The sequence below is a fragment of the Haliotis rufescens genome, unplaced genomic scaffold (genome assembly GCF_023055435.1).
Source record: "Haliotis rufescens isolate VD_foot unplaced genomic scaffold, xgHalRufe1.0.p SCAF_54, whole genome shotgun sequence".
In the NCBI taxonomy this organism is placed as follows: Eukaryota; Metazoa; Mollusca; class Gastropoda; order Lepetellida; family Haliotidae; genus Haliotis; species Haliotis rufescens.
Window position 1 is genome coordinate 2910938 of NW_025964268.1, and position 27829 is coordinate 2938766.

General features: G+C 42.3%; 1 protein-coding gene across 2 annotated transcripts in view; it reads right to left on the reverse strand.

Moving 5' to 3' along the window:
- Positions 1-27548, reverse strand: part of LOC124111712 (VPS10 domain-containing receptor SorCS1-like) — a 60466-nt gene extending 32918 nt beyond the window's left edge. For both annotated transcript variants that reach the window (XM_048385141.1, XM_048385140.1), the window contains exons 1-14: positions 27230-27548; positions 25212-25276; positions 20633-20735; positions 19048-19212; positions 18467-18540; positions 17502-17563; positions 16372-16493; positions 16025-16114; positions 15178-15345; positions 12496-12630; positions 11729-11899; positions 6767-6867; positions 6295-6405; positions 5674-5791 (exon numbers count right to left, since the gene is read on the reverse strand). In XM_048385141.1, the coding sequence (XP_048241098.1) occupies positions 5674-5791; positions 6295-6405; positions 6767-6867; positions 11729-11899; positions 12496-12630; positions 15178-15345; positions 16025-16114; positions 16372-16493; positions 17502-17563; positions 18467-18540; positions 19048-19212; positions 20633-20735; positions 25212-25276; positions 27230-27538 (1794 nt within the window). In that variant the 5' untranslated portion in view covers positions 27539-27548. The remainder of the gene's footprint in view (positions 1-5673; positions 5792-6294; positions 6406-6766; positions 6868-11728; positions 11900-12495; positions 12631-15177; positions 15346-16024; positions 16115-16371; positions 16494-17501; positions 17564-18466; positions 18541-19047; positions 19213-20632; positions 20736-25211; positions 25277-27229) is intronic.
- Positions 27549-27829: the final 281 nt, after the last annotated feature.

Consider the following 27829-nt stretch of genomic DNA (forward strand, 5'->3'; position numbering starts at 1 on the left):
GGAACTGCCACGTCTCTTGGGGAAGCGATGGAGACGCCGTTCCCCCCTGCTTCCGGATGTAAGTCATCGCCGTTTGGTTGTCCATCTCTAGACAAACCACTTGGCCAAGAAGCAAATCCGGGAAGCGTTGGAACACCAACCTGACCGCTCTCAGTTCTAGCACATTGCTCTTAGCTCTCAGTTCATGCAGTTTGATCTCCTGCTGGGAGTCCCATATTCCCGAGGCAGTGTGATCATTCAGAACGCCTCCCTAGCCGGAGAGTGACGCGTCTGTTTGAACTGTGAGAGACGGAACGGGAGTGTCGAGGGGGAGCCCCCGGGACAGATTCCCGACCTCGGTCCACCACTGAAGGTGTGTAATGAGCCACTACGGAGTCTCAAGCACAGTCTCGAGATCTTCCCAGTTCGCCCAAAGTCGACGGATTGCTTGTTGAATGGGACTCATTCTCAAGCGCGCCCGCCAGACCACATCCACTGTCGCCGCCATGTTGCCCAGTAACTTGATATCTTGTGACAGAGATACATGTCCTCTCACCATATTGAAATTCGCCCCTAGGAAGACTAGATTCTGAGTAGGGCTCAGATTTGACTTCTTGAGATTGACTTTCCACCCTAGAGTGATCAGAATGTCTGTCACATCTTGTGTAGCTATCTGACTCAGGGATTGCGATAGAGTTCTTAGTAACCAGTCGACGAGGTACGGATGGCAGAACCGACCTTTCGAACTGGCCACTTGAGCAGGAATCAACATCAGCTTGGTGAACACCCTCGGGGCCGTGGAGATCCCGAACCCTGAACTGATAACACCTCCCGTCGAAAGAAAACCACAGGTATTTCTTGAACTCGGGGTGTATGGGTACGTATAGATAGGCGTATTTTAGGTCTATTGACGTTAGCCATTCTCCTGTCTCTACAGCTGAGATCACTGTTTGGTGACTAGGGAATAAGTCGAGTAGAAGCCCTCGCTTTCCTGTCCCTCGGGACCCGGTTCGATCGCAGCTTTCATAAGAAGTGCGTCGACCTCGGCACGGAGGAATTCCGCCTTCTCTCGGGTAGCAGGCACCGGAGTGGGCTTTATCCCGGAGAAGGGGGGCGGATGATGTTTCCACCGAGGCAAGTGGCCATCCCTTATAGTGGACAGGGTCCCGGGATTGGGATGTAACTGTCTCCCATTCCTTCAGGAATAGAGCCAGTCGGCCGCCTACGGGGACATCCGGCTTGAGGCAGTGAGCCCCGGCTGTTGGCAGTTCGATAACTTGCGACTGTGGGTCCACCCGGGGCTCTTCAGGCGCTAATGGTAACCCGATGGGTTCCCGGCCCCGCGAAAAAGCTGCTGGCCTCGACCAGCTGCCTTGCCCAGGCCCCTGCCTCTCTTGCTCCTCCTGGCATCCTTACCTGAAGGAAGCGTCTGCTTCCAAGCAGGTGTGGACTTCTGACCTGGTGCGTCAGCGTAGGAGGGGTCAAGTGGAGAGGCCCGCTTACGCGGTTTTAACACTTGGTACCTCCAACAAGGCCTTAGAGTCTTTGATGGAAGTATACAATTGAGCGGCCTCTCGGACCACCTGCTGAGCCCCAGGGAAGAGGGTGGCACTCATCTTATACGGCAAAGCAAGTAGGTCTTGGCGTGTGGAAGTCGAGTTTAGATACCGACATCTACAGCCTGCACATAACAGCGCACATCATCTGCAAGGCACAGCTACGAAATAGCGTCCCGCGCAAGATGACTGAACTTCCGTTAGTTGCGCGGCCAACTCCGAAGAGTTGGCCGGCCCCTCTCCCGTTAACTCCCTCTGTACAGCCCACAGATACGCAGAGTGTACGGACACACGGAGCTGTTGGCATGCATTATGATATTGCTCCTCGAAGCATATGTAAGCAGCCTTCAACTCCGCACCCCACGCGGGAAAGGGGGGCAACCGCCAGCCCTGCTTGACCGTAGTCAAGTTGGGGGTCTCTGACTCTGGCATGGGCGCAGCCACCTGAGGTAGTACCTGGACAATCCTGTCCCGCATGTGCCTCTGCACCCGGCCCGAAGCCGAGTCCCGGTGCCGAGGTGCCGGGGGTTCAAGGGAACCCACCTGGCTCCGGGCTAGGTATCCACTTGTGGGTCGGTAGTGCACGGGCCGGCGCCCGCCATCCCTCTGCTAGGGAGCGACCTCGAGCCGGAGCCGAAGCTCGGTATCGGATCGTCCCCGAGACCAAGGGAACCCACCTGGCTCTGGGCTAGGTATTCACTAGTGGAAGCCTTGGCCTTGGAAGAGGCGTCTGGCTCCGCAAGGGAAAATTGTGCGTCAGTAGTGCACGGGCCGGCGCCCGCCATCCCTCCGCTGGGGAGCGACCTCGAGCTGGAGCCGAAGCCCGGTCTCGGATTGTCCCTGAGACCAAGTGGTCTGCCTCGGCCGAGGTCTTAGCAGATCTGATATCTACCCCCGCCTTTAATAGACCTCTTTAAAGTGGAGCAAGTCAACTTGTCTCTTTTTTGGGGCCCGGGGGGTAAAGGCAATGTCCTCCGCCAGACATTTTAGGCAGCGTTTGTGCAGTTCCACAGTTTGAAAGTCTTTGTAAAAAAAAACGTAATTTCTGAGGTGGGCGGGTATTAAAGTGTATCAGTGCGATATAAAGATCGGAAAGGTACGTGCATAAATTGTGAAACTAGAAGCAAAGGCGTAATGTAGAATGCGATTTGTTACACGATACTAATAGCCAATGTCGTAGTATAATTGTAACACCAAAGGGGCGTGTTACGCGCTAAGGTGTAAAACCCGTAAAAAAGGTAAGTGTAGTTTATAAATTAACACACCACCTTGGGTTTTTGTAAAGGAAAAAATTGTAGACCAATGCTGTATGATATAACAAAACCCCAAGCCGTTTCTAATGGCCTTGGTGTTACATTTATCAGCCCGTGGAACTACAATATGGACGCCATTACGGCCTTTTGAATTCAAAGGTACCGTGCACATGGCGTATAATTACAACTCTATAACTTTACAATGCGAGGTATTATGCCTTTGCAATGAAAGAAATGTACCATACATACAGTTTGGTCAGCCATGGTTCTCGTCGAACGATAGATTCTCTTATTTTGTCTTGTGTGAAAAATCAGCACGTCTGTCTCTTACAGATGACATAAGGAAAGTGATTTGGGTGAGAGTTGCTCCCCCTGGCGTGAGTCGCCGTGGGGGGTGAGGCCCCGTAATGGTGGTCGTATATCATACAAAAACGAAGTTTTTTGTGTGGTAACATTTTTTATTCAGGAAAATGGTCACAACTATGTCATGTAGATTTTCTTGAGCAAGGAAAATGCAATAAGTGCCCCAAGGAGGATTTAATCTGAAAGAGAATGAGTGATATCGTCAACAGTCACTTGTGCCACAACTATGTCCCAATGAATAGAACCAAGTACCTGCTACCACGGAATTGACAATCCGTTGCACACGATCCTGATGGTTTTACTGACTAAAGCAAACTATCGTTCTAAACCTTTAAAAAAAATGTAAGCAGCACTGAAAAACTGCTGAGAATAAAATAATAATACACTACTCTTTTTACAGTTGGCAAATGAGTACCTCATGAAAAACACTCAGTCTCAGTCTCACTAGGTTTGTATTGTCACTGACTGCTGTCAAACACTGGTCACAAATTCCATGACATTATTACTGTCAAATGACAAGTGACTATTTTGTGTGTCTATCAGTAGCGTCTGGCCCTGGTCTATAGATGAAATGAGAGTACAGACCATCGAATATTAGCTCACTCAGCCTGTAGTGCATGTGCAAGCTGTTGTTGTGTCTGTTGTTCAAGATGGAGCTGTTGTAAGCAATAATCCATCTTATCTCATAGGTGTTATATCGTTATTCAAAGCCAGAGATTTATTGGGCCATTGGAGGAACTACACTGCAAAAAATAGGAGGAGAGGTGTGGTGATATGGGTTTAATGTCGCTTCTAGGATTATTGCACTTATATAGCGTAGTGCATGCACATGTTTTTGTGGCTGCTTATACCAGTCCAGACTAATGCTGATTGTATAGTGCTAGCCCACTGAAATACCATGCCACAGCTTAACATGGATACTCATACCCACTCATACACAGAATACTGACTCAGAGCCGACCAGTCCTTGCCCCTTAATACCAAGTGCCAGACAGGGTAACAACAAGTATGTTATAGGCTCACATCACGTGAGTTACGGTTGGTTGTTCTAGGCTCATGTCCCATGCCATTCGGCTGTTTGTTATAGGCTCACATCATAGGCCATCCTGTTGGTTGTTATAGGCTCACATCATGTGCCATCCTGTTGGTTGTTAAAGGCTCATGACACATGCCATTCTGTTGGTTGTTATATGCACGCATCACATGCCATCCTGTTGGTTGTTAAAGGCTCATATAGCCAAAATGGATAGAATTATCATTAAACCGCCCGCACGTTATCAGAAATGAGCGGGCCACTGTAACTTGATAATGCCCTCATATTGCTTGACGACAGGCCATTATCAAGCCCGTTGTTAGGTGACGTCATAGGGTAGAGAAAATGACGTCACGTATTATAGTGACGTCATCTGGTTTGTTCTATGACATTTCCATATTTGTAAAATGTGGTCAGTGAGATTCGTGTTGATTGCAGTAAGTGTTTCAAAACCGATGTTGTTGTTTCTTTTTATTTGATAACAAATTCCATCCATTTTAGCTATAATAACGATAACGCTCTTTTTCAGGGCATTATCATTTGCAGAAGCCTTCGGTCTTTTCAACTGCCCTCCTTCGTCGGGCAGTTAATAGAAAACCTCAGGCTTCTGCAAATGATAATGCCCTGAAAAATAGCGTTACCCTTCTAATGACACATGCCATCCTGTTGGTTGTTAAAGGCTCACGACATGTGCCATCCAGTTGGTTGTTATAGACTCACATCATGTGCCATCCTGTTGGTTGTTATAGGCTCACATCATGTGCCATCCTGTTGGTTGTTATAGGCTCACATCACATGCCATCCTGTGGGTTGTTTTAGGCTCACATCATGTGCCATCCTGTTGGTTGTTATAGGCTCACATCACATGCCATCCTGTGGGTTGTTATAGGCTCATATCACATGCCATCCTGTTGGTTGTTATAGGCTCACATCATGTGCCATCCTGTTGGTTGTTATAGGCTCACATCACATGCCATCCTGTGGGTTGTTATAGGCTCACATCACATGCCATCCTGTGGGTTGTCATAGGCTCACATCACATGCCATCCTGTTGGTTGTTATAGGCTCACATCACGTGCCATCCTGTTGGTTGTTATATGCACACATCATGTGCAATTCTGTTGGTTATTATACGAGCACATCACGTGCCATCCTGTTGGTTGTTATAGGCTCATATCACATGCCATCCTGTGGGTTGTTACAGGCTCACATCACGTGCCACCCTGTGGGTTGTTATAGGCTCATATCATGTGTCATCCTGTTGGTTGTTATAGGCTCATATCACTTGCCATCCTGTTGGTTGTTACAGGCTCACATCACGTGCCATCCTGTTGGTTGTTATAGGCTCACATCACGTGCCATCCTGTTGGTTGTTATAGGCTCACAACCCACAGGATGGCATGTGATATGAGCCTGTAAGCCATCAATGCTATGCCAATATTCCATCATCATCATCATCATCATCATCATCATCATCATCATTTCTTACCTGGTCAGCAGGGCTCCAGCTTGTGTAGTTATCCTGAACACATTTTTGTGTCAGCACAGAAGAGAAGTTGAGCTTGACCACTGTCCAGATGCTGCCTTTGTTCTCATGGCCGTATACACTGTGATCATAGCAACAGAAAAACGGTAACCATAGCAACAACAAAAACTGAAAACCATACCCCCGTTAAAATAGCAACACAAATGCTGTAACAATTGCAAAACTGGTGCCACAACAGTACTCTGCTCTCATGAACTGGATAAATTGTGTGCTAAGTTAATGATAAGAGAGATGGCGATGGTATTGTCAACCAAGCAACCAAGCAACCAAGCAACCAAGCAACCAACCAAGCAAGCAACCAACCAATCAATCAATGAATCACATGTACATTTGATAATAAATATAATTTGAACATTGAATATGTTAGCCTTTGTTAGAATATGTTGGAACATCCTAAGCTTTCTATGTCTGTGATTATTGTCAGCACTGCGATGTAATTATGGGAAACATTTATTACATCAGTATGGAAAGGATAATTGTATACAAAGTGTGCACCAGTTGAAGTGAGTACAATTGGACCATGAACTTTGGAAATACTCAATAATGATTCCAATCTCTCCCTACCTTGCAATGAGGGAGGTGATGCCCGGCTCGTTGAGGACCCCGTCCACACGGATCTGCTTCGATGACAAGAACTTCTCAGTTTGCCAGGTCTTGCCTTCATCAAGAGAGTAGCTGCAACCAATGAATGAGACTTTACACCATGTTCAGCAACGTTACAGTGATGTTCAGTAATACTTCAGATGACTCAGTAATGAAGTCATTGCCAAAAACCCAGTGGTTGAATAACAATGGCACAAATAATTATGACAACAATCATCCATGGTACATGCTAGTCCTTCCATTAAATACTATAACTGGAACTCCACAGTAGCCATTTTGACCACGCAATACATGATTCTCTTACCTCCCTCATAAGCATGGGGGTTTGAGAATGTGTTTTGACAAGTTTCCATGGCGACATGACATGACAGATGCAGATATTGCATAAAACTGGTGGAAAAATGCTATGGACACATGTAACTCCTTGACTTACTGCACGGAGTCAGTCAGGTTGATGGAGGCATCCTCTATGGCCGTCAGGACACTGCCCTGGTCCAGGATGTTGAACTTGTACCGACCTGCAGCCAGCGAAGTCTGGATCAAAAAGGAGATGGCTCTAACTGGCATTGCACGGTGTGTGTTTTTAATGTACAACTGTTCTTATTTTCTTAAAGATGTAAATGGAAATTATACACATTTGCCTGAATTTTTTCACAAGTCAATGCAAATTCTATAAAATTAAGAAAAAAAATGTAAAAAATTTGGAAGAAATTAGTAAAATCTAAATATTTTTTACATTTGTATACTTATCCTGCATTACTCCTTAATGCATTCACTGCTTACCTTGCGACAAAGAAACGGGACAGCTTACTGGTGATGGTCCTGGGCGAAAAATTAATAAACTGCTCGTAGTCCCACTTTTCACACCCCATCGCCGCTGTCCTGTGACCTCTGTGACCTTAGGTCACCTCTTCACATTACTGCCTGTCGCCCTTAGCTTAAGAAAGACATACTTTTGAGGTTTCTGAAGCTAAAGTGGGGAGGCAAGTCTGCGACGGGTGGGCCTTAAACGTAGTAATGCAAGATAAGTATTGAAACGTAAAAAATATTTAGATTTTACTAAATTATTTAATTATCCTGCATCACTCCTTAATGCATCTGTATCGGACAGCTTGGAGTTGGGAAACCCTCAAAATACAGAAACCTCAATAATTCACACCCTAATGGAAAGGTCACCAATTGATCGATACACCAGTGAAGCGGAAAAGTTCAGACAAACACCCTTATGGTCGGGTTATTTCAATGTGAAAACAAATGAACATAGGAATTAAAGAGTAGCTCCCTATACATCTTAGTAATAAAGACAAATAGCTCATCAGCTAAATCTTTAGTTAGTAGAATATAGAGCCTTGTAGACAATCGATTGTCTAATATTCTTCCACTGGCGAAATCTGATCGACTGCACCGAAAATTGAAACGGCTCTGTATAGGGTGAGTTCATTATTTGTGTTAAATAGCCAAGGAGGCCACTGAAATGCCAAATGGGAGCACTCCCCACTGGTAGTGAGCCCTATTGAACTGGAACCTGAGGAACCTGTGGTCGTTGGGATGGATCGGTGTATGCAGATATGCATCCTGCAGATCAAGACTGATCAAAGAATCGAACGCTTTTTATGCTGGTTCTGAGTAGTCTTGTGATTTTTCCGGAACGGCCAACACTGAGTTAAGGGCAACCAAATACGTAGTAATGGTGCCACCTTTCAAGAGTCTTTGGCTAAGAACTGAGGTGACACAGTTGTAGGGTCTTGACTTTTTGCCCTGTTTCAAGTTTCAAACTTTTGTATTACCCTTGGAAGTAAAACTTGTGGCGGAAAAGCATACGCTTTTAGCCCTTCCCTAGGAATGCTGAACGTGTCCACCACCCAAGCTTGCGGATGTGGTAACGGGGAGACATACATCCTGAGCTGGTAATTTTGGACAGTTTCACACAGGTCGATGTTTGGTTGCCCAAACTTCTGAAGCAGTAACTTGAATGCTTCTGTGTGAAGTTTCCACTCGGTGGAGGCCACCCTGTCTGGATGCGATAAAGCATCAGCCAGAATGTTGCGACATCATGGGATGTGCTGAACTATGAACTGTAGTTGCAGGCGATCCAATAGATGGAAAAATCTGAATGTGTTGAAGTAGAGAGTGGGAGTGTGTTGTTCCCTGATTGCACAGACCCCACACCAGTGCTGTTGTCTGTGGATATTGCGAGTTGGGCTGACTGTAGTTGATTCTGCCAATGAGATATGGACAGAATTAAGGCTTCCAACTCCAAGTTGTTTATGTGCCACTTTCGATTAGCGCCTGACCATAGCCCTGAGGCTGTCTGGCCTTGCAGGCCTTGAGCCCTTCTTGGGTACCAGGTAGATGTGAGAGAAAAACAACCCGGTGTTAACGCTGGAGTGTGTATAATCTCTACGGCTCTCTTCTCCAACAACATGACTATGTTGGCCTTTAATAGCAGACGTTGTTTTCTTGGATAATTCCAAGGGAGAAGAGCCATGGTCAACGGTGGAAGTACCTCCACGTCTAGTTGGTAACCGTGACGTAGAACGTTGAGAACTTAATCGTCCTTGAGGATGCTCCAGTTCTTCCAAAATCGATTCAGTCTCCCGCCTGCAGGGGTATCAACAATTAGGACGACTGGGGGCGAGAAATCCTAGTTGTGACTGTCCAACATTTCAGTGTTTACCCCTCTTATCACCTCCCTTACTGTGGTATGTACCACGCCGAGATTGATAAGAACCTTGAGGTGCATGTCCATAATCTGTTCTTTGAACAGAGACGTGGAAGACCAAGGTTGACGTAACAACATGCACTTAAACTCCAAGTCCCAAGTAGATAGGGCTAAATAATCAAGCCTCCTTGTGACAGTTATTTCTGCCAATGCAGCTTTAAGGTGATTTCTCATATGGACAATCTGACGCTGCTGAAAATCGACTATAGTTTGGAGGTGATCTAGTCGGTTAGGGTTATCCTCTGACAGATCCTGCTCTACCGCACGTGTTGACGATGCTAGTGCTGATAAAGGTTTTAATACCCTTCAAATTTCCGTTTAAAAAAACGCACCTCTGGTATCCTGAACCTTGAGAGTAGTAGGCCTTGACAAGCCTGCCATTCTCTGTATATCCTCATCCAAACTATGTGCCTGGTCTGTTGCCTCAAAGCCAAGGATAGGAAATTTATTTCCTTCTAAACTTGGGTGGCTAAAATGACAGCATAAGCGTCAGCCTGGAGAAGTCCTCATCCAAAGATCTAATCACATCTGTCATCATAGGGTCGACCGGAATCGACGTAGGATGTGACCATATGGTATCTTTTTTATCCACCCTGTTACCCGAGGAAGGCACTGAAATGAGGTGGTCCGCTACCCAATCCGGTACTAGTGACAGACCGAGATGAGCATTCCATTCTGCCGAGGAATCTCCCCCTTCACCATTAGAGTATTCTGACGAATCAGAACGATGTTGACATGTGCGTCTAGATGGTGAACGACTTCTACTCCGATGTGTAGTACTACGTCTGACCGAGGGCTTAGATGAACTGCCTGGTGAATAGGAGTCATACATCAATGTCTAAATATGCATTCTGGTACTACTCAACAATGAATGCGCTGTATCATGACGCACAATGGGAGTATTATATACATTAGGCGCCGGAGTAGATGGTTAGATCTGAGCCGTAGATGAAACTGATGCAGGTGTCTGATACATAGGCGTAGGCGTGGGAGCAGGATACAGTTGCATCATGGATTGCAGCCACAAGGATTGCAAAAAAAATGCATCAGATTAGTGTTCTGTAATGGCATTGACGCCTGAGCTTGCATCTGCTGCACTGGATAAGTTGGTACAGCGCTAAGCTGATCATGCGCTGCCTGCGTAACATTTTACGCTGATAGCCCTGGGGCTGACGTGATGCGCAGGCATCTGAGACGCAATGCTCAATGGTGTTGGCTTGAACGTATCTTGGGTTTGCGCTACCCCCATCAAAGCATCTTGAGACGCTGGCACAGTCTTCACAGATCTAGCAGATGTAGATTTCTCAGGCGACTGAAAATTAGGGTCAATTATGATACAATATCCTCTGGATTTGAAGTTTTCGGCGGTGCGTGCATTTCAGAAGTGACAGTAACGGCCGACATATTACCCGTCGAAGATAATGGTTGCATAGTAATGAACGAACCATGTCCCTCGCTAAACCGAGATTGTGACATCTGACATCTCTATTCGTAGTAAAACTCATTGGAGAGAGATTTACGCAATGAACACATTTAGAGTTTGGTGCACAAACATGCGTGCATGCCAGACAACACAGATGAGGCTCAAGCATAAGATACAGATTTTCAGATTTTAATTATCCTATCAGCAAAATATTGTAACAAGTTGAAAGTGTATTCAATAATTTGTATATACACAACTCAATGAAACGCCAAAGCTAGTAGTATTTAAGAACACATAAATATGTTATACAAACGTTGCTGAGAATTGTAAACAAATTGACTACCTTGGCAGACAAACAATTGTAACACAATTCAAAATGGCAGCGAAAAAACACATTTACGCCTAAATAAATGATATATAACTGCACAACATGTTGAGAGAAATATGAAAAGAATACATGACAAGGGCCGATGAATTTTAGAATTGTAGACGAAAACAGAAGGTCTAATATATCCAAAACGAGAGCTCCGCTGGTACACGTCCATGCTGTAGCGTGACAGGCAGTGATGTGAAGAGGTGACCTAAGGTCACGGAGGTCACAGGACAGCGGCAGTGGGGTGTGAAAAGTGGGACTACGAACAGTTTATTAATTCTTCGCCCAGGACCATCGCCGGTATGATGTCATTTCTTTGCAGTGAATGCATTAAGGAGTAATGCAGGATAAGTAAAAAATAAATTAAATCAGAACATATAATAATAATAATAATAATAATAATAATAATAATAATTCAATTTAACTTATGGAGAGTTACAACTATCCCACCCTGAAAACAATGGTTGTATCTAAAAGATACAAAAAAAGTATATATGATGAACAGTATGATACATAACACAGGGATTTGAACAGACTTTAAAACAGTCCATCTCAACACGCATGTACAGTACTTGGATGTTATTGGTAAATGATGCTTTCATAAATTTTCATGTACATTCACAATAGCACAGACATTTTGCAGATGTCCTTATACTCGTCAATTGAAACTCCTTACAGAGAAACATATACACATATATTAATTTTACGTCCATTTATTTTCATGTTGTTGTAAATTATAGACATGGCAGAAAGATAAGTTTGTTGTTGGCATATCCCTTAGAGAATATGGTTTCATACTGAAAGTGATAAGTGATATATTGAGTGAAATAATAGTTGTCCATGTGACACTGCCTGTTGCAGAGCTAGAAACACTCACCTGTGTCCAGGTCCAGCCCCCATCACGGCTGATGAAGACGGACATGGGCCCATCCTGAAGCTTGGTGCCAATGTTGCCGTGAGCCATCAGGATGCCTGGCGCCTTGGCCTCAGCCAGGATGCCCAGCACGTAGACACCTCGGACCATCAGGTGGATGGAGCAGTCGCTGGTCTGAGACAGAGAGTTGTTGATTGTGTCAAAACGTTTAACACGTGCTACTGAAATAATGATAGGGGCTGTGTTATGCTGAAAGTTACTTTGAAGAATTATTTTATCACAGCCTAACAGCCCAGCATGGTGCAGGTTGCAAGCATTGGGGAAATCCCACAGCAAGGACACGGTGTCGGTCTACCAAGGATCAATGTTGGCATGAGTCTTGGATTTGAACCCATGATCAGCAGATCCCGACAATGCTAAGGGACATAACCCATATACGTCATCACTGGTAGTGAGAAACCTCTTCGTTTAGGAATTGCTGTTGCATTCATACATGTCCTACTACGTGAGATGATGAAACTGCTGAATCAGATACAATGGCACGAGTACATTGAAAGAGTAATAATTGTGTGAACATGAGCATGATGAGTCTTACAGGTAATCACTGACACAATATGTCAAAATGACACCATTCTTCTTTAAATTTCAGAAACAAACCTTTCATGTCTAACACTAATTTCATCATATATGTCAAACAGTCTTCAATGCAGAGTTAAACCCCTTTTTATTCTACCTCAGATTAATGCAAACTTAAACCTTAAACAACTCACATTACATTTGGTCTTTGCTGATTTGGGTGTTGGAATGTCATTCCAGTTACCTCCCTTGTCAAAGGAGATTCTTGTACGGAAGCCATTATTATCAGCTATCTGGTTGACGATGTAGGTCCCGGAGATGCCTTTAACCTATTGAGAAAAATACAACCAAAATATTGAAGATACATACCATATTCACTGTTTTATGTGTCCATGTGTCCAACATTTACAAGAGTAGCTACTTATTTAGGACCAACTGCTGTAAATCTAGAAAGTTTTGCGTCATGAAATTATTGCGAGTGGCTAACAACAGCCTTAACTGCATCTGGAAATTTCTGCGACACCCTGTTGATGAGATTACCAGAGATGACAACTTCTTTTACATGTGTTATGTTGTTAGTAGAATGTGGCATGATGAAAATGTATCTGAGTGTCCGTCAGTGTTCATGAAAATACATGTACGTGATGTAGTAGTCCACGAGGAAGGTTGGAGTAGCGAGTTTATCTAACAGTCCTTTTATAAGGCTGGCGTATGTCTGGACTACACAGTGTTTATGAAAGTATACATGTACGTGTTGTAGTAGTCCACGAGGAAGGTTGGAGTAGCGAGTTTATCTAACAGTCCTTTTATAAGGCTGGCGTATGTCTGGACTACACAGTGTTTATGAAAGTATACATGTACGTGTTGTAGTAGTCCACGAGGAAGGTTGGAGTAGCGAGTTTATCTAACAGTCCTTTTATAAGGCTGGCGTATGTCTGGACTACACAGTGTTTATGAAAGTATACATGTACGTGTGGTAGTAGTCCAGGAGGAAGGTTGGAGTAGCGTGTTTATCTAACAGTCGTTTTATAAGGCTGGCGTATGTCTGGACTACACAGTGTTTATGAAAGTATACATGTACGTGTTGTAGTAGTCCACGAGGAAGGTTGGAGTAGCGTGTTTATCTAACAGTCCTTTTATAAGGCGGGCGTATGTCTGGACTATACAGTATACATGTACGTGTTGTTGTAGTCCACGAGGAAGGTTGGAGTGGCGTGTCTATATAACAGTCCTTTTATAAGGCTGGCTTATGTCTGGACTACACAGTGTTTTGTAAGCAACTTGACGAGGTGGGGCAGGTAAAGTGACTATACCATTGACACTGAGTGACAATGTAAAATTAAGGAACGATTTTGAATTGCCAAACAACTTTTTCCCCTTTTTCGGAAACACATTAAATGGCTTGGCCGGGCCTGTGTGCGAAATACGCTGCAGTCGGAAAGCGCACGTAAAATCTCCAATATAAGTAAGTAAGTAAGTAAGAATGAAAAACCTGAGTAACGTAATAGCTAAAAGAGATTTTTCAATATGGCAGCGGTGGTGGCCATACAGAAAATTGGAATTTTAACTTCTTAAACAAATCAGGATGTCATCATTGGTAGGGACAAATAGGGGAAGTTTCAGCTTCTTTGGTTGAGTGGTTTTAGGAGGAGAAGATGCTGACAAGGGACGATGCATAGACAAACAAAATGTTAGAGATAGGATGGAACTCTCGACATGCTACCTTATCGATAACAAAGAACATGTGAGATTTTGTTCCCAAAACATATGAGGGAGTGGGATGGGTGGTGCTTATTGGATCAAGATACTTAAAATGTCAGATGTGGTTCAAATATTTCAATCGATAGAGGACATTTGTAATTTCTTCATGTTTACAGTATCATGATTTTTGGGTGGTGAAGTCTCATGTGGAAATATCTAAAGTTTCTTGTTCATAAGTCATGATGAAAATGGTATAAGCACGACACATTGAATATTTTCATAGATGTTCAATTTCAGTGATCATGGCACAAGTATTGACTTCAGGGATATTTCAGGCATTGAAATACCTATCAATATTTTATCACTATTTCCCATAGAAAGCTGTTGCTAGGACACGCCATGATGACATAGCCCAGAAGCTGCCACAGAACACAAGCACAAGTAGCTACTGTTCCAGTATATTTTGCAATACATGACCCAGTCGGAACAAAGTTTTGCATAGGTCACCAGAAACCTATTGCTTCTTGTACGGCGTGAGTAAATTGGATCAGATGGTTTGGCTCTTTGTCTTGAGTGATTGATTGTGCCCTGATGGCGTGCGGCATTGGACATTAATTGATATTTTAACTAGTTCACAAAAACGATCTGCTACAGAGTTGCCATGTACCTAATGCTAAAAGTGGTAGTCCACAAGGAATTTTACTTGTCTCAGATTAGCAGATTTATCATGATTTATGTGAATTTCAAACCCTGGTATGGAATGCTGCTCATGATATCAAGCCTTGGTTCATGGAGTCCTCACTGTTGTGTTACTACCCGTGAAGATCCGGGTGAGAATTCGTCTTCAGCAACCCATGCTTGTCATAAGACGCATATATGCTTGTTGTAAGAAGAGACTAATGGGAATGGGTGGTCAGGCTCACTGACTTGGTTGATGCATGTCATCGTATCTCATTGCGTAGATCGATGCTCATGATGTCAGTCACTGGACTGTCTCATCTAGACTCCATTATTTACAGACCGCCCTAATGTAGCTGTAATACTCCTGAGTGTGGCGTTAAACAACAAACAAACAAACAAACACTCTTGTAATTTTGTTTGAATATTGTTGACTGTGGAATAAAACAAGAAGATAATTGACTACGAAATCACCACTATATATAAATCTAACCCACCTCATATATGTCAACATCAAACCAGTTTATCCGAGGTTTGAAAACACAGTTGGCAATTGTCAACACATAGAACTGTCCAGTGGCATCGGAGAGGTAGAGGTTTGCATTTGACAGGTGATTGACAGCAATGAACACTTGTCCTTCATCGGCATTCACAATCAGAAAGTCCTGGAACACCAATCAGATTCCACCATTACAGGTGAAACAGGTCATATCAGATTAAACTGTCAGTAAAAATACTAATAATTAGACATGGACAAGATTAAATATATGTTAAAAAGGAATTTTTCGAAAACTGAAAATGATGAATGACCATATACGTCAAGTTTTATATCCTGTTCTCTTGTTCCGAAAGCACTCGAGTATAATACTCCATTTTGGGGTATATCAATGCAACCTTGTGTAACAATGTCCAATAATAAATGAAATTATCCATACAATTAATGAATTAGACTACAAACGTAGACCAAGAAACAACCTGAAGTCTACACATTTTAGTCCAAAATAAGTGGCTTATTTCAATGTATATTTATTGACAGACTTGTTCCAAGATTACATGCTTACAATAATATTTATGCATCCCCTACATTTGCAAGACTGAATTTGCTCAATTCTTATGGGGAAAAAGAGGATGGTATTATCTATATTTTGCAGAGAACTAACAAAACAAACACCCCTAAAACCTAGGTTGATTCGTAATGTCACAGAAGTTAAAAAGAAAAAAGAAGGAATGCTTTTCAGATCTGCGCTTTTTTTTCATTTCAGGTTTTTTAAAGGGTTGGCTGTTTAACACACACACATGCCACCCCCACCCCACCACATCCCATGTACAGAAGACTGTGATCACCTTAGTGCTGGTCTGGGGAGGGAAGTAGGCTCTCTTGAAGTCTCCTCCCTTGTAGGAGACGTGCATGACGCTCTCAAACACTTTGCTTTTCTGAAACAAGACAGGAACATGAACTGCTCATTCCGTCAAAGCTAATTTCTGAACCAAGAAAGTATCACATGAAAAGAGAACAAAAATCTTAAAACAATGAACATTTAAGAGATATGTCCTAAAAGCTTGCAATATATCTGAACAGTAAGAAAACTTGTTAAAACAAGAAAATGACCAGCACCTGCACAAAGACATACTCTTTGATGATCAGTACCTTACCTGCACAAAGACATACTCTTTGATGACCAGCATCTTACCTGCACAAAGACATACTCTTTGATGACCAGCATACTGAAGGGGTCAAAGCTGCCAACGCTGCTCTCAAACTCTGCAGCATCACACTTGCTGACGATGCTGCATATCTTGTAGCGAGCTAGACCTGTTACATAAGAAATTCAGTGGTTTGTAAAGGTTACTTTTAACGACACAAAGTTTTGTGACTGAATAACGACTTTTCATGGGGCATTTTCCCCAATCTGGTATTGCCATCTGGTCTACCGATGACTTGGCCTAGATTGCTAGTTTTGTGTTCAATGTGGACAGCATATTAAATTTTGGACAGGGATATTCTTGCTTTGTACTCCTACACATCTATACAAACTCAAAACAACTTTTCAAAATGTTTAGAACCAACATTGTGTCCTTAAAGCTGTCACAACAATTACCTAAAGCTGATGCAGAGTGTGAATGATCAACACTACAGCAATATTCATACAATATGGAGGCGGATCCAGAATTCTAAAATTCATTTAAAATAGCTTTGACCAACAACCGTATCATTGTTATCAATAACAATGTAGTGAATAATGGCCAGTGGGAGCACAAAGAAGGCTATCACTGGCCCCTTGTCATTATTCTTATTATGCACTCACCACTATGCTAGCATCGTTTTGCATTAAACTTTATGACAACATCTAGGCCAATCTTACCCTTACCATGCTTACAATAATGCATTTGAGCCATTTCATGCTAGTCAGTAAAACCCTTCAGGATCATTTTCTAATTCCTTAAAAGCAACAGGCTAGTGGACCAGTATAAATGTCAATCCCTGGCATATGAGTCCTAATCCTCTAAGGCACCTCAAGTTGCTGTGCAGAGTGGCATCGTTTAGGCTAGTCACAAACCTACAGCAGAGGTTCCAATTCCTGTTCAATCTGGTTATGTTTCTAGGTCTGCTAGCACCAAACCCGTGCTCCTGACTTTCATCCAAAATGCTATATGTCTAAGATTAGCATCACTTTGGGCTTACCTCCCACATCAGACTGACAAGCTGTGATGTAACTGAAATACTGTTGGAAGTGGAGTTGAACCTAACTCATTCACTCTATCCATGCTGAAGGATGGGGGTGTGTGAACTAGGCTATGGTGTACACACAAGGAGTCTTACCGTTGGAGGTCTGAACTTCAACATGCACAGAGGTCTCGTTCTTGTCATACTTGGCATCAGCCCTGAAACGAACATCAATCCATTCTTCACTTAAAGAAACATGTGGAAGAGTCTAGTTGACAGTGTAGTACCACAGATACATGATAGACCATCTGTGGCTGACAGAAATAGTATTTTTTGTCTACGTTATGTGAATGTTGTGTCACAGCAGCCTGTAAATAATCAAATCTTGGCCAAAGAAAACCAGTGCAACATTGTGTCCTGTTGGGTGATGATGACATCCAATAAGCCATGTCACACATTACGACTGTGTTGCCTCTTATGACAAGTATAGGCCTTCTGGGATTCCGCTCTGACCTATTTACATGGTAAAAGGCTGAGTCTTAAATATTTTTGCCAGATGACATGTCCAAGAGTTCTCTTTTCATTGCTCTCTCCTCCATGACATATTCAACTTAGTATACTTTGGATGTACACGTCTGCCTGTGCCAACACTCAACCCGTAGGGATTCCGGGTAAGAATACAGGTCCCCGCAACATATGCATGTAGTAGAGGTGACTACATGGATCAGGTGGTCAGTGACTTGGTCTGCTATATATATATGTCATCATATCTCAATTGTGTGGATCGATTATCACAATGCCAATCACCGGATTGTCTGATCCAGATTTGGTTATTTACAGGCAGCTGTCACATAGCTGGAATATTGCTAAATTTGCAGCATCAAACAACAAAGCAACCCACACACATTAGGTCTTAATGTCAATATAGTTACTCTTTTTAGTTGCGCTTTCTAAGCAAAATGAAATTTCCCCTAAACATGCTAAACACTGGCTTTGCACAAATGACTGAAGTCACAGAGTGCCCTATCATGACAAATGTGAAAACAGATAATTATGACCACAAAGACTAATAATTTGAACAACAATCTCATGTGTAAATTACCGAAAAACTCATTCCTTACCAAAACACTCGTGGAGTGACGCCATCTTGGTTCATATCTTGCCATGTTACACCGAAGTCCTTTGACACGTAGAGCTGTAAAGAAAGCTTCCAGTGAGACTGACTGCTCATAAAGTATCAACAGTATCAAAATGAGTGGAGAATATTAGCCAAATGTGTTTCAATATCATAAATATCATTAATAACAACTTCATAAAAGAATTGCAAGTATAATACATATTTTGTATTCTTAACAATTTAATATATGCCGTGTGATACAATAACAAATGAGAGGTAATCATCTCCTATCATATACTGTCATCCTTAAAACAATCTATACTTAAAATGTATTTTCACTCACTGCAGTGCCGCCGTGTAGCTGGAATATTGCTGAGTGTGGCGTTAAACAAACAAACAAACACTGACATGACTTTTGAAAACGATCACCATGACCATGAATACAACACAACATATATTCAGTGACATTACAAACTTTATAGCTTTTTATTATTGATCAGTTGGATATGAATCATATTGTACAATTAAGCTTCTGTGCCGCCCTCAATAGGTGCATGGACATAGAGTTGCTGCCCCTTAACTCACCTTCCTCTGTTGGAGCGTGTACCCCAGGACGTAGTCAGCCATCGTGGGATGGGGCTTAAGCCGGTCTGGGATGAAGGGGATGGTCACAGTCTTCACAGTCTTCACATTCTTCAGCTCATCATGTGTGATATACAACGTCTTATTTGCTGTGTCGGCAAATATCAGCTGTGGAGCAAATGCATAATCTGGGTCATTATCAAGCATGCTACTTCCATTGCATTGTCACTTGAATCTACAGGAACAAACACATAAATAGAGCATGCAACACCAGAAATACAAATCTGAACTCAAGTCTGCAATTTTAATCCTATTATTACACTATCTGCTTATAAAAACATGTTCTTGTATATCTGGACTTATGTTTGTAACATATTTTTAAATTTTATTAAAAAATTCATTCAATATTGTTTACATTAATTTCGGTGAAAATTGTGTGTGAAGTGATCGGTAGATCACACAACTCATCGTTATTTACAGTAACCGCAGTCAGATTACCTCTAATGACGCCTTGAAACGAACTTTAGTTAACAGAGAATGGATACATATATCATAAATGCCATACTTTGACTCCTTAACAGTCATAACTGGGAGAAAGCATGTGTACAACTGATTGATGTTTCTGGCGGTAATCTTAATCTCTGCATATAAAACAATGCCTAGCAGACCAAGAAATACAATTTTAATGATAAATCATCATGTCTACAGATCTATCTACATTCTATCTAATTTTTTTACATTTTTATTGACGAAGTTTGGTTGTTCACCTGAATTCATTGAAGGGATACTGTGTGTTTTTTCTGAGCACAACACACAATAAATCTTTTTTCACATTATGAATCATAAACAACTACAATATCCTTATCTTTTTTCAAACTCTGAAACATGCAGCATAGATCGTGTTAGATAAGCAGAGCAAGCATGTATTGTTGTGTCTACCCTCTACGACTCCATGTCGGCTAAATCACTGATAACCTAAAACACTCATCAATTATTTGGACTCCCAAGGTAGCATTGTAGCAAGGGAACACTGTACAACATAACTACTCATAACCAGGTGATAACATAAACCCTCTCCCACTAAAATATGATAACAAAACTCCCTCTATACTATTTCCCACAACAACAGATAAACACAATATCTTTCAAGAAAAACAAATACAATATTACCCCACCATAACATTTGTATGCCATAACACTGTTTCCTTACACTCCTGGTGTTAACAACATATAACACAAAATATCACAAAAACACAATATATCCCCACATAACCATGCGACCCGTGAAGATCCAGGGTAGAATAGATCTTCAGCAACCCATGGTTGCCGTAAAAGGCCACTATGCTTGTCATAAGAGACGACTAACGGGATCAGGTGGTCAAGCTCGCTGACTTGGTTGATGCATGTCATCGTATCCCAATTGTGTGTATCGATGCTCGTGATGTCAATCACTGGATTGTCTAGTCCAGATTCGATGTTTTCGCTACAAAATTTCCATAAATAAGAGTTTTCACATAGAAACAAGATTTGACAAAATTTGCTAATGATACCACAATGCTGACAATGTGCCCCCCAACAGTTGCCTCACCCTGCTGGAGTTGGCGGGGGAGACGTAGAAGAAGGTGATGAGCGCCTCCTTCCCATGGTGTGTCAGGGAAACCTTCTGGTAGTGGGAGCCATAGTCCTGCGACCTGGCATAAGCAAATCGTGAAAACATCAACGAACGCTCAAGTATGTTACAGGGTTATTGAGTTATTCAAGAGTCAACAAGTTAGATGGCCTTACGTTGAATGCTGGCAAGCAATAGCCTATTTTACATAGCATCGTTGTGTAATAGTCTGACAAAATTATGCATATTTTCATCTAGTTGGCAAAGTTTACCTTACTCCCTAGTCAAATTGAAATTAGGATATTCAGAAATTAGCAACTGATTCCTGTGAGAGAAGAAGTGAAACTATTCATGGCTAATTTCCTGTATATAATGTATCTATTATGCATGCTTTGTGACCATAGCAACAGCTAACAAAATGGTGGATGATTATGAAGTTGTCAATAATGTGCGGGGGAAGTGTTTTTTATTCAGGTTCATAACGAATTACAGATGCAAGAACACAAGCAATACATTGTGGCATGAAACGCAATACATGAATCATTATTCAATAAAATTGCAATTATTGCAAAAGTCAGGCCAATATCAAACTCTACAATATTCCATTGTATACCATCAATCATGGTCATCAAGTTCCATGTCAAGCACCAAACTTCACTTCCCCATTGTCTGTGTAACCATGGTAACAGTTATCATCATCATCATATGATATGGTCAGGGATGGTAGAAATTGTCTGCTATAACTAATTTGATTCATTTTTATGCCATGACAGCTTGTAATGCATATTGTGGGAGGCAAGATTTAAGTGAAACCATGGACATGCAAATGGATGGACGTAACGAGACATGGAGAAACCAAGAACATGCATATGGGTTGACATAACGAGACATGGAGAAACCAGGAACATGCATATGGGTTGACATAACGAGGCATGGAGAAACCATGGACATGCATATGGGTTGACATAACGAGGCATGGAGAAACCATGGACATGCATAAGGGTTGACATAACAAGACATGGAGAAACCAAGGACATGCATATGGGTTGACATAACAAGACATGGAGAAACCATGGACATGCATAAGGTTGACATAACGAGACATGGAGAAACCATGGACATGCATATGGGTTGACATAACAAGACATGGAGAAACCAAGGACATGCATAAGGGTTGACATCACGAGGCATGGAGAAACCAAGGACATGCATATGGGTTGACATTATAACGAGACATGGAGAAACCAAGGACATGCATATGGGTTGACATTATAACGAGGCATGGAGAAACCATGGACATGCATATGGGTTGACATAACGAGGCATTGAGAAACCAAGGACATGCATATGGGTTGACATTAAAACGAGGCATGGAAAAACCATGGACATGCATGTGGGTTGACATAACGAGGCATGGAGAAACCAAGGACATGCATAAGGGTTGCCATAACGAGGCATGGAGAAACCATGGACATGCATATGGGTTGACATAACGAGGCATGGAGAAACTATGGACATGCATATGGGCTGACATAATGAGACATGGAGAAACCAAGGACATGCATATGGGTTGACATAACGAGGCATGGAGAAACCAAGGACATGCATATGGGTTGACATAATGAGGCATGGAGAAACCAAGGACATGCATATGGGTTGACATAACGAGGCATAGGGAAACCATGGACATGCATATGGGTTGACATTATAACGAGACATGGAGAAACCATGGACATGCATATGGGTTGACATAACGAGACATGGAGAAACATTGGACATGCATATGGGTTGACATAAAAGGCATGGAGAAACCAAGGACATGCATATGGGTTGACATAACGAGGCATGGAGAAACCAAGGACATGCATATGGGTTGACATAACGAGGCATGGAGAAACTATGGACATGCATATGGGTTGACATAACGAGGCATGGAGAAACCAGGAACATGCATATGGGTTGACATAACGAGGCATGGAGAAACCAAGGACATGCATATGGGTTGACAGAACGAGGCATGGAGAAACCAGGAACAGGCATATGGGTTGACATAACGAGGCATGGAGAAACCAAGGACATGCATATGGGTTGACATAACGAGGCATGGAGAAACCATGGACATGCATATGGGTTGACATAACCACGCATGGAGAAACCAAGGACATGCATATGGGTTGACATAACGAGGCATGGAGAAACCAAGGACATGCATATGGGTTGACATAACGAGGCATGGAGAAACCAAGGACATGCATATGGGTTGACATAACGAGGCATGGAGAAACCAAGGACATGCATATGGGTTGACATAACAAGGCATGGAGAAACCATGGACATGCATATGGGTTGACATAACGAGGCATGGAGAAACCAAGGACATGCATATGGGTTGACATAACAAGACATGGAGAAACCATGGACATGCATAAGGTTGACATAACGAGACATGGAGAAACCATGGACATGCATATGGGTTGACATAACAAGACATGGAGAAACCAAGGACATGCATAAGGGTTGACATCACGAGGCATGGAGAAACCAAGGACATGCATATGGGTTGACATTATAACGAGACATGGAGAAACCAAGGACATGCATATGGGTTGACATTATAACGAGGCATGGAGAAACCATGGACATGCATATGGGTTGACATAACGAGGCATTGAGAAACCAAGGACATGCATATGGGTTGACATTATAACGAGGCATGGAAAAACCATGGACATGCATGTGGGTTGACATAACGAGGCATGGAGAAACCAAGGACATGCATAAGGGTTGCCATAACGAGGCATGGAGAAACCATGGACATGCATATGGGTTGACATAACGAGGCATGGAGAAACTATGGACATGCATATGGGCTGACATAATGAGACATGGAGAAACCAAGGACATGCATATGGGTTGACATAACGAGGCATGGAGAAACCAAGGACATGCATATGGGTTGACATAATGAGGCATGGAGAAACCAAGGACATGCATATGGGTTGACATAACGAGGCATAGGGAAACCATGGACATGCATATGGGTTGACATTATAACGAGACATGGAGAAACCATGGACATGCATATGGGTTGACATAACGAGACATGGAGAAACATTGGACATGCATATGGGTTGACATAAAAGGCATGGAGAAACCAAGGACATGCATATGGGTTGACATAACGAGGCATGGAGAAACCAAGGACATGCATATGGGTTGACATAACAAGGCATGGAGAAACCATGGACATGCATATGGGTTGACATAACGAGGCATGGAGAAACCAGGAACATGCATATGGGTTGACATAACGAGGCATGGAGAAACCAAGGACATGCATATGGGTTGACAGAACGAGGCATGGAGAAACCAGGAACAGGCATATGGGTTGACATAACGAGGCATGGAGAAACCAAGGACATGCATATGGGTTGACATAACGAGGCATGGAGAAACCATGGACATGCATATGGGTTGACATAACCACGCATGGAGAAACCAAGGACATGCATATGGGTTGACATAACGAGGCATGGAGAAACCAAGGACATGCATATGGGTTGACATAACGAGGCATGGAGAAACCAAGGACATGCATATGGGTTGACATAACGAGGCATGGAGAAACCAAGGACATGCATATGGGTTGACATAACAAGGCATGGAGAAACCATGGACATGCATATGGGTTGACATAACGAGGCATGGAGAAACCAAGGACATGCATATGGGTTGACATAACAAGACATGGAGAAACCATGGACATGCATAAGGTTGACATAACGAGACATGGAGAAACCATGGACATGCATATGGGTTGACATAACAAGACATGGAGAAACCAAGGACATGCATAAGGGTTGACATCACGAGGCATGGAGAAACCAAGGACATGCATATGGGTTGACATTATAACGAGACATGGAGAAACCAAGGACATGCATATGGGTTGACATTATAACGAGGCATGGAGAAACCATGGACATGCATATGGGTTGACATAACGAGGCATTGAGAAACCAAGGACATGCATATGGGTTGACATTATAACGAGGCATGGAAAAACCATGGACATGCATGTGGGTTGACATAACGAGGCATGGAGAAACCAAGGACATGCATAAGGGTTGCCATAACGAGGCATGGAGAAACCATGGACATGCATATGGGTTGACATAACGAGGCATGGAGAAACTATGGACATGCATATGGGCTGACATAATGAGACATGGAGAAACCAAGGACATGCATATGGGTTGACATAACGAGGCATGGAGAAACCAAGGACATGCATATGGGTTGACATAATGAGGCATGGAGAAACCAAGGACATGCATATGGGTTGACATAACGAGGCATAGGGAAACCATGGACATGCATATGGGTTGACATTATAACGAGACATGGATCATAATCAGTGAGAATCTGGGGTTCAACACAGAACTAGAGAAGCCTGACCAGCTAATTGCAGCACCTTATGAAACATAGTTCAGTGGTTCTCCACTGCCTGACAATATAACCACACTTGAATTATTTCTAAATATGAAATAATACTTACTGCCAAAGTTTACTGCTGATTACTTCTCCTAACAAATTTCTCTGACGGGTGAGAATGAATATCACCTGAAAAAAAGATGTAAGTGAATTACTAAATGCCCAAGTCCAAAACATAATAATGATTAATAGTAGGGACCAACGATTTGATATGGCATGATATCGGGGGGTTGGAATTTTGTCTTTAGGTTAGACATTATTTCAGCTAGATATTTTTATATTTAAAACTTTGGGCCTGAATTTTTTTAAGATAAACACCTAGAAACAATATCATTTTTGCAGCAGGCAATTTCTTTTCTTCAAACAGAAAGAAGCATGATTATTTTCTAAAAATAAATTCTGGGGACTATATAATTATTTTAGATACAATCCCAGCCCAGTGTATCAAATGGTCAGTCCCTTATTAGGCATCCTATAGGTATCATGTGACATGAAAAATGGTGTTCTGGAAACACGTCTTGCTTTAGAAAGGTGAGAATAAGGAATTAAAAACAAATCGGTTACCATGTTTAGTATCTGTATCTCAAGTCACATGTTATCTCAAACCTGAAGGGTTGGTTCCTTCAAGTTCAAGATAGAGGGAGTCCACTGTATGCCAACAATGGTCAAAGTTCTGTTTCCTACATCCTGACAATTTCAGATGAGAAGATGTTTTCAGAGAATTAGAAAACACAACAGTCAAAACACTGGACAAGTAGGCCATGACATGCTAGACTTCACTCAGGTGAGCTAATAAGAGTAAGAATTAAGATGATTTATATATTTGGTGACTAACTTAGTAAACAATGATCAAATGGATATGGCTTTTGCTTATTCGTGTTCATCAGCCTTCAACAATTAGTTGGTTGTCAAAATTTGGTTTTCTTGGACGAGCCGACATGCTAATACAGAACCCAGGCATTATCATGGTAGTGTTGCATCTAGGCTTAGCTTCACATCACGAACTATTAACTGGTGACTGGACCAAACATACATCTATGTGTGTGTCACTTTTATACTACATGGCCTTGAGAAAGATATTTCTCAACATAATTGACAGATGGTAATCTGAGGTTGTCCTCCTCCTCATAATTACTATGTTGTCCCAGTGCCAACAGAGCCAGGATACAGACTTTATGAGAAAACCTTCAATATATTTCTGTGCAGTACAAAATACTTTCAGTATGTTCATGTTGTAGCAAAACATTCTGAGTGCAATTCTTTTTCATTTAAAGTATAATCTACTACACACTAGTGGGTCTAGTCATGCTTTCAAAACACAAACTTGAACACTTAATCATGTTTTATTGTAGTAGCCTGACACTCTGATAGCCATCATTTCCTTCTTAATATTGACTTCCTGATTTAGCATCTGTTCATAATCCCCCATTACACAGTATATTCCAGTATGTTACCTAATTATGACATGAAGGGTTAGAAGGTCCACAGCAACTTTGTCATGGCAAAATGAATTGGGTGGTCAGGCTAAGTCATGTAGTAACTTGGCTGAGTGCATGTCATAATGCCCTGGCAGCATGGGGGACATTGCACATCATGTCGACCACCGATTTGCCAGATCCACTATTGTAATCATTGTTATATCACTTTCAGCATGTACTGATAGCACTTGGCAGAAAAACACGAATTTTATGAACACAACTGAAAGCAGAACATAAATTAAACGTTTGCTTTGTCACACTATTTACTGACATAATAAGATTCTAAAACCTATTTGCCCTGATTCTACTGACAAGTTGCCTATTACTTCCTCATGACAACTGCATTGCCTTCTGCATGTCATGTGACTGACAGTCATTCAAATGTCTTGGAAAATGTCATACGTAAGTCGGAGAACCAAATGTTTTCGTCCGCCAGAGATCTCTGACATCCTTCGCCTGTGTCCTTGCCATATCGTACCTGGTACCTGGTACCTCCCCTCTCCCCGGGATTACAGGGACTTGTAGGTAAACAGACGGTGAAAGTAAACACACTCTACAACATCACAACTGCTACACGTTTTGTCAGTTAAATATGTATACATACGTTGCTTTTGTTCCCAGACCAATGCATGTATGCCTCTCTGTGCTTCTCCGTCTCGTCTAGGTACGTATCTGTGAAATCGAGGTGTGTATCGCTGTAGTTTGACGGTGCTGGGCTCGCGACATCGCGCCTCACTCTGACATGAAGAAAATCCTCATGATGCTCGCTGATGTCGAGTTTCCTTGGTGTACAGCTTGCTGTGTACCTATCCTCCCGTAAATGAACAGCTGAAACCAATGCGAGTTCCAAGGAGACAAAAACGGCGATAAAAATAGCCATGCACACTGGGCCCGGAATGTTTTGGTACGCCATCTTTGATCTACTACCGTCCGCAGCAAATACATTGGGCGTTTTGATTGGTTTAAAGTTTCCCAACTTCCGTGTTCGGAAAAGATCAAAGAGATGTTTGCTATAAATGATATTACGTACTTACATATCATTACATGCTAGTGCGTTGTGTTATCTACAAGACAAAGGTATTGACATTTCACTGAAAATATAATTGAATGAATGTGCATGTTAATGCTACCAATGGTTCGACATGAAACACAATTGAAAATATAAGCGTGTGAGTTGGTCGAATTTACCGCCGCTTTGAACAGT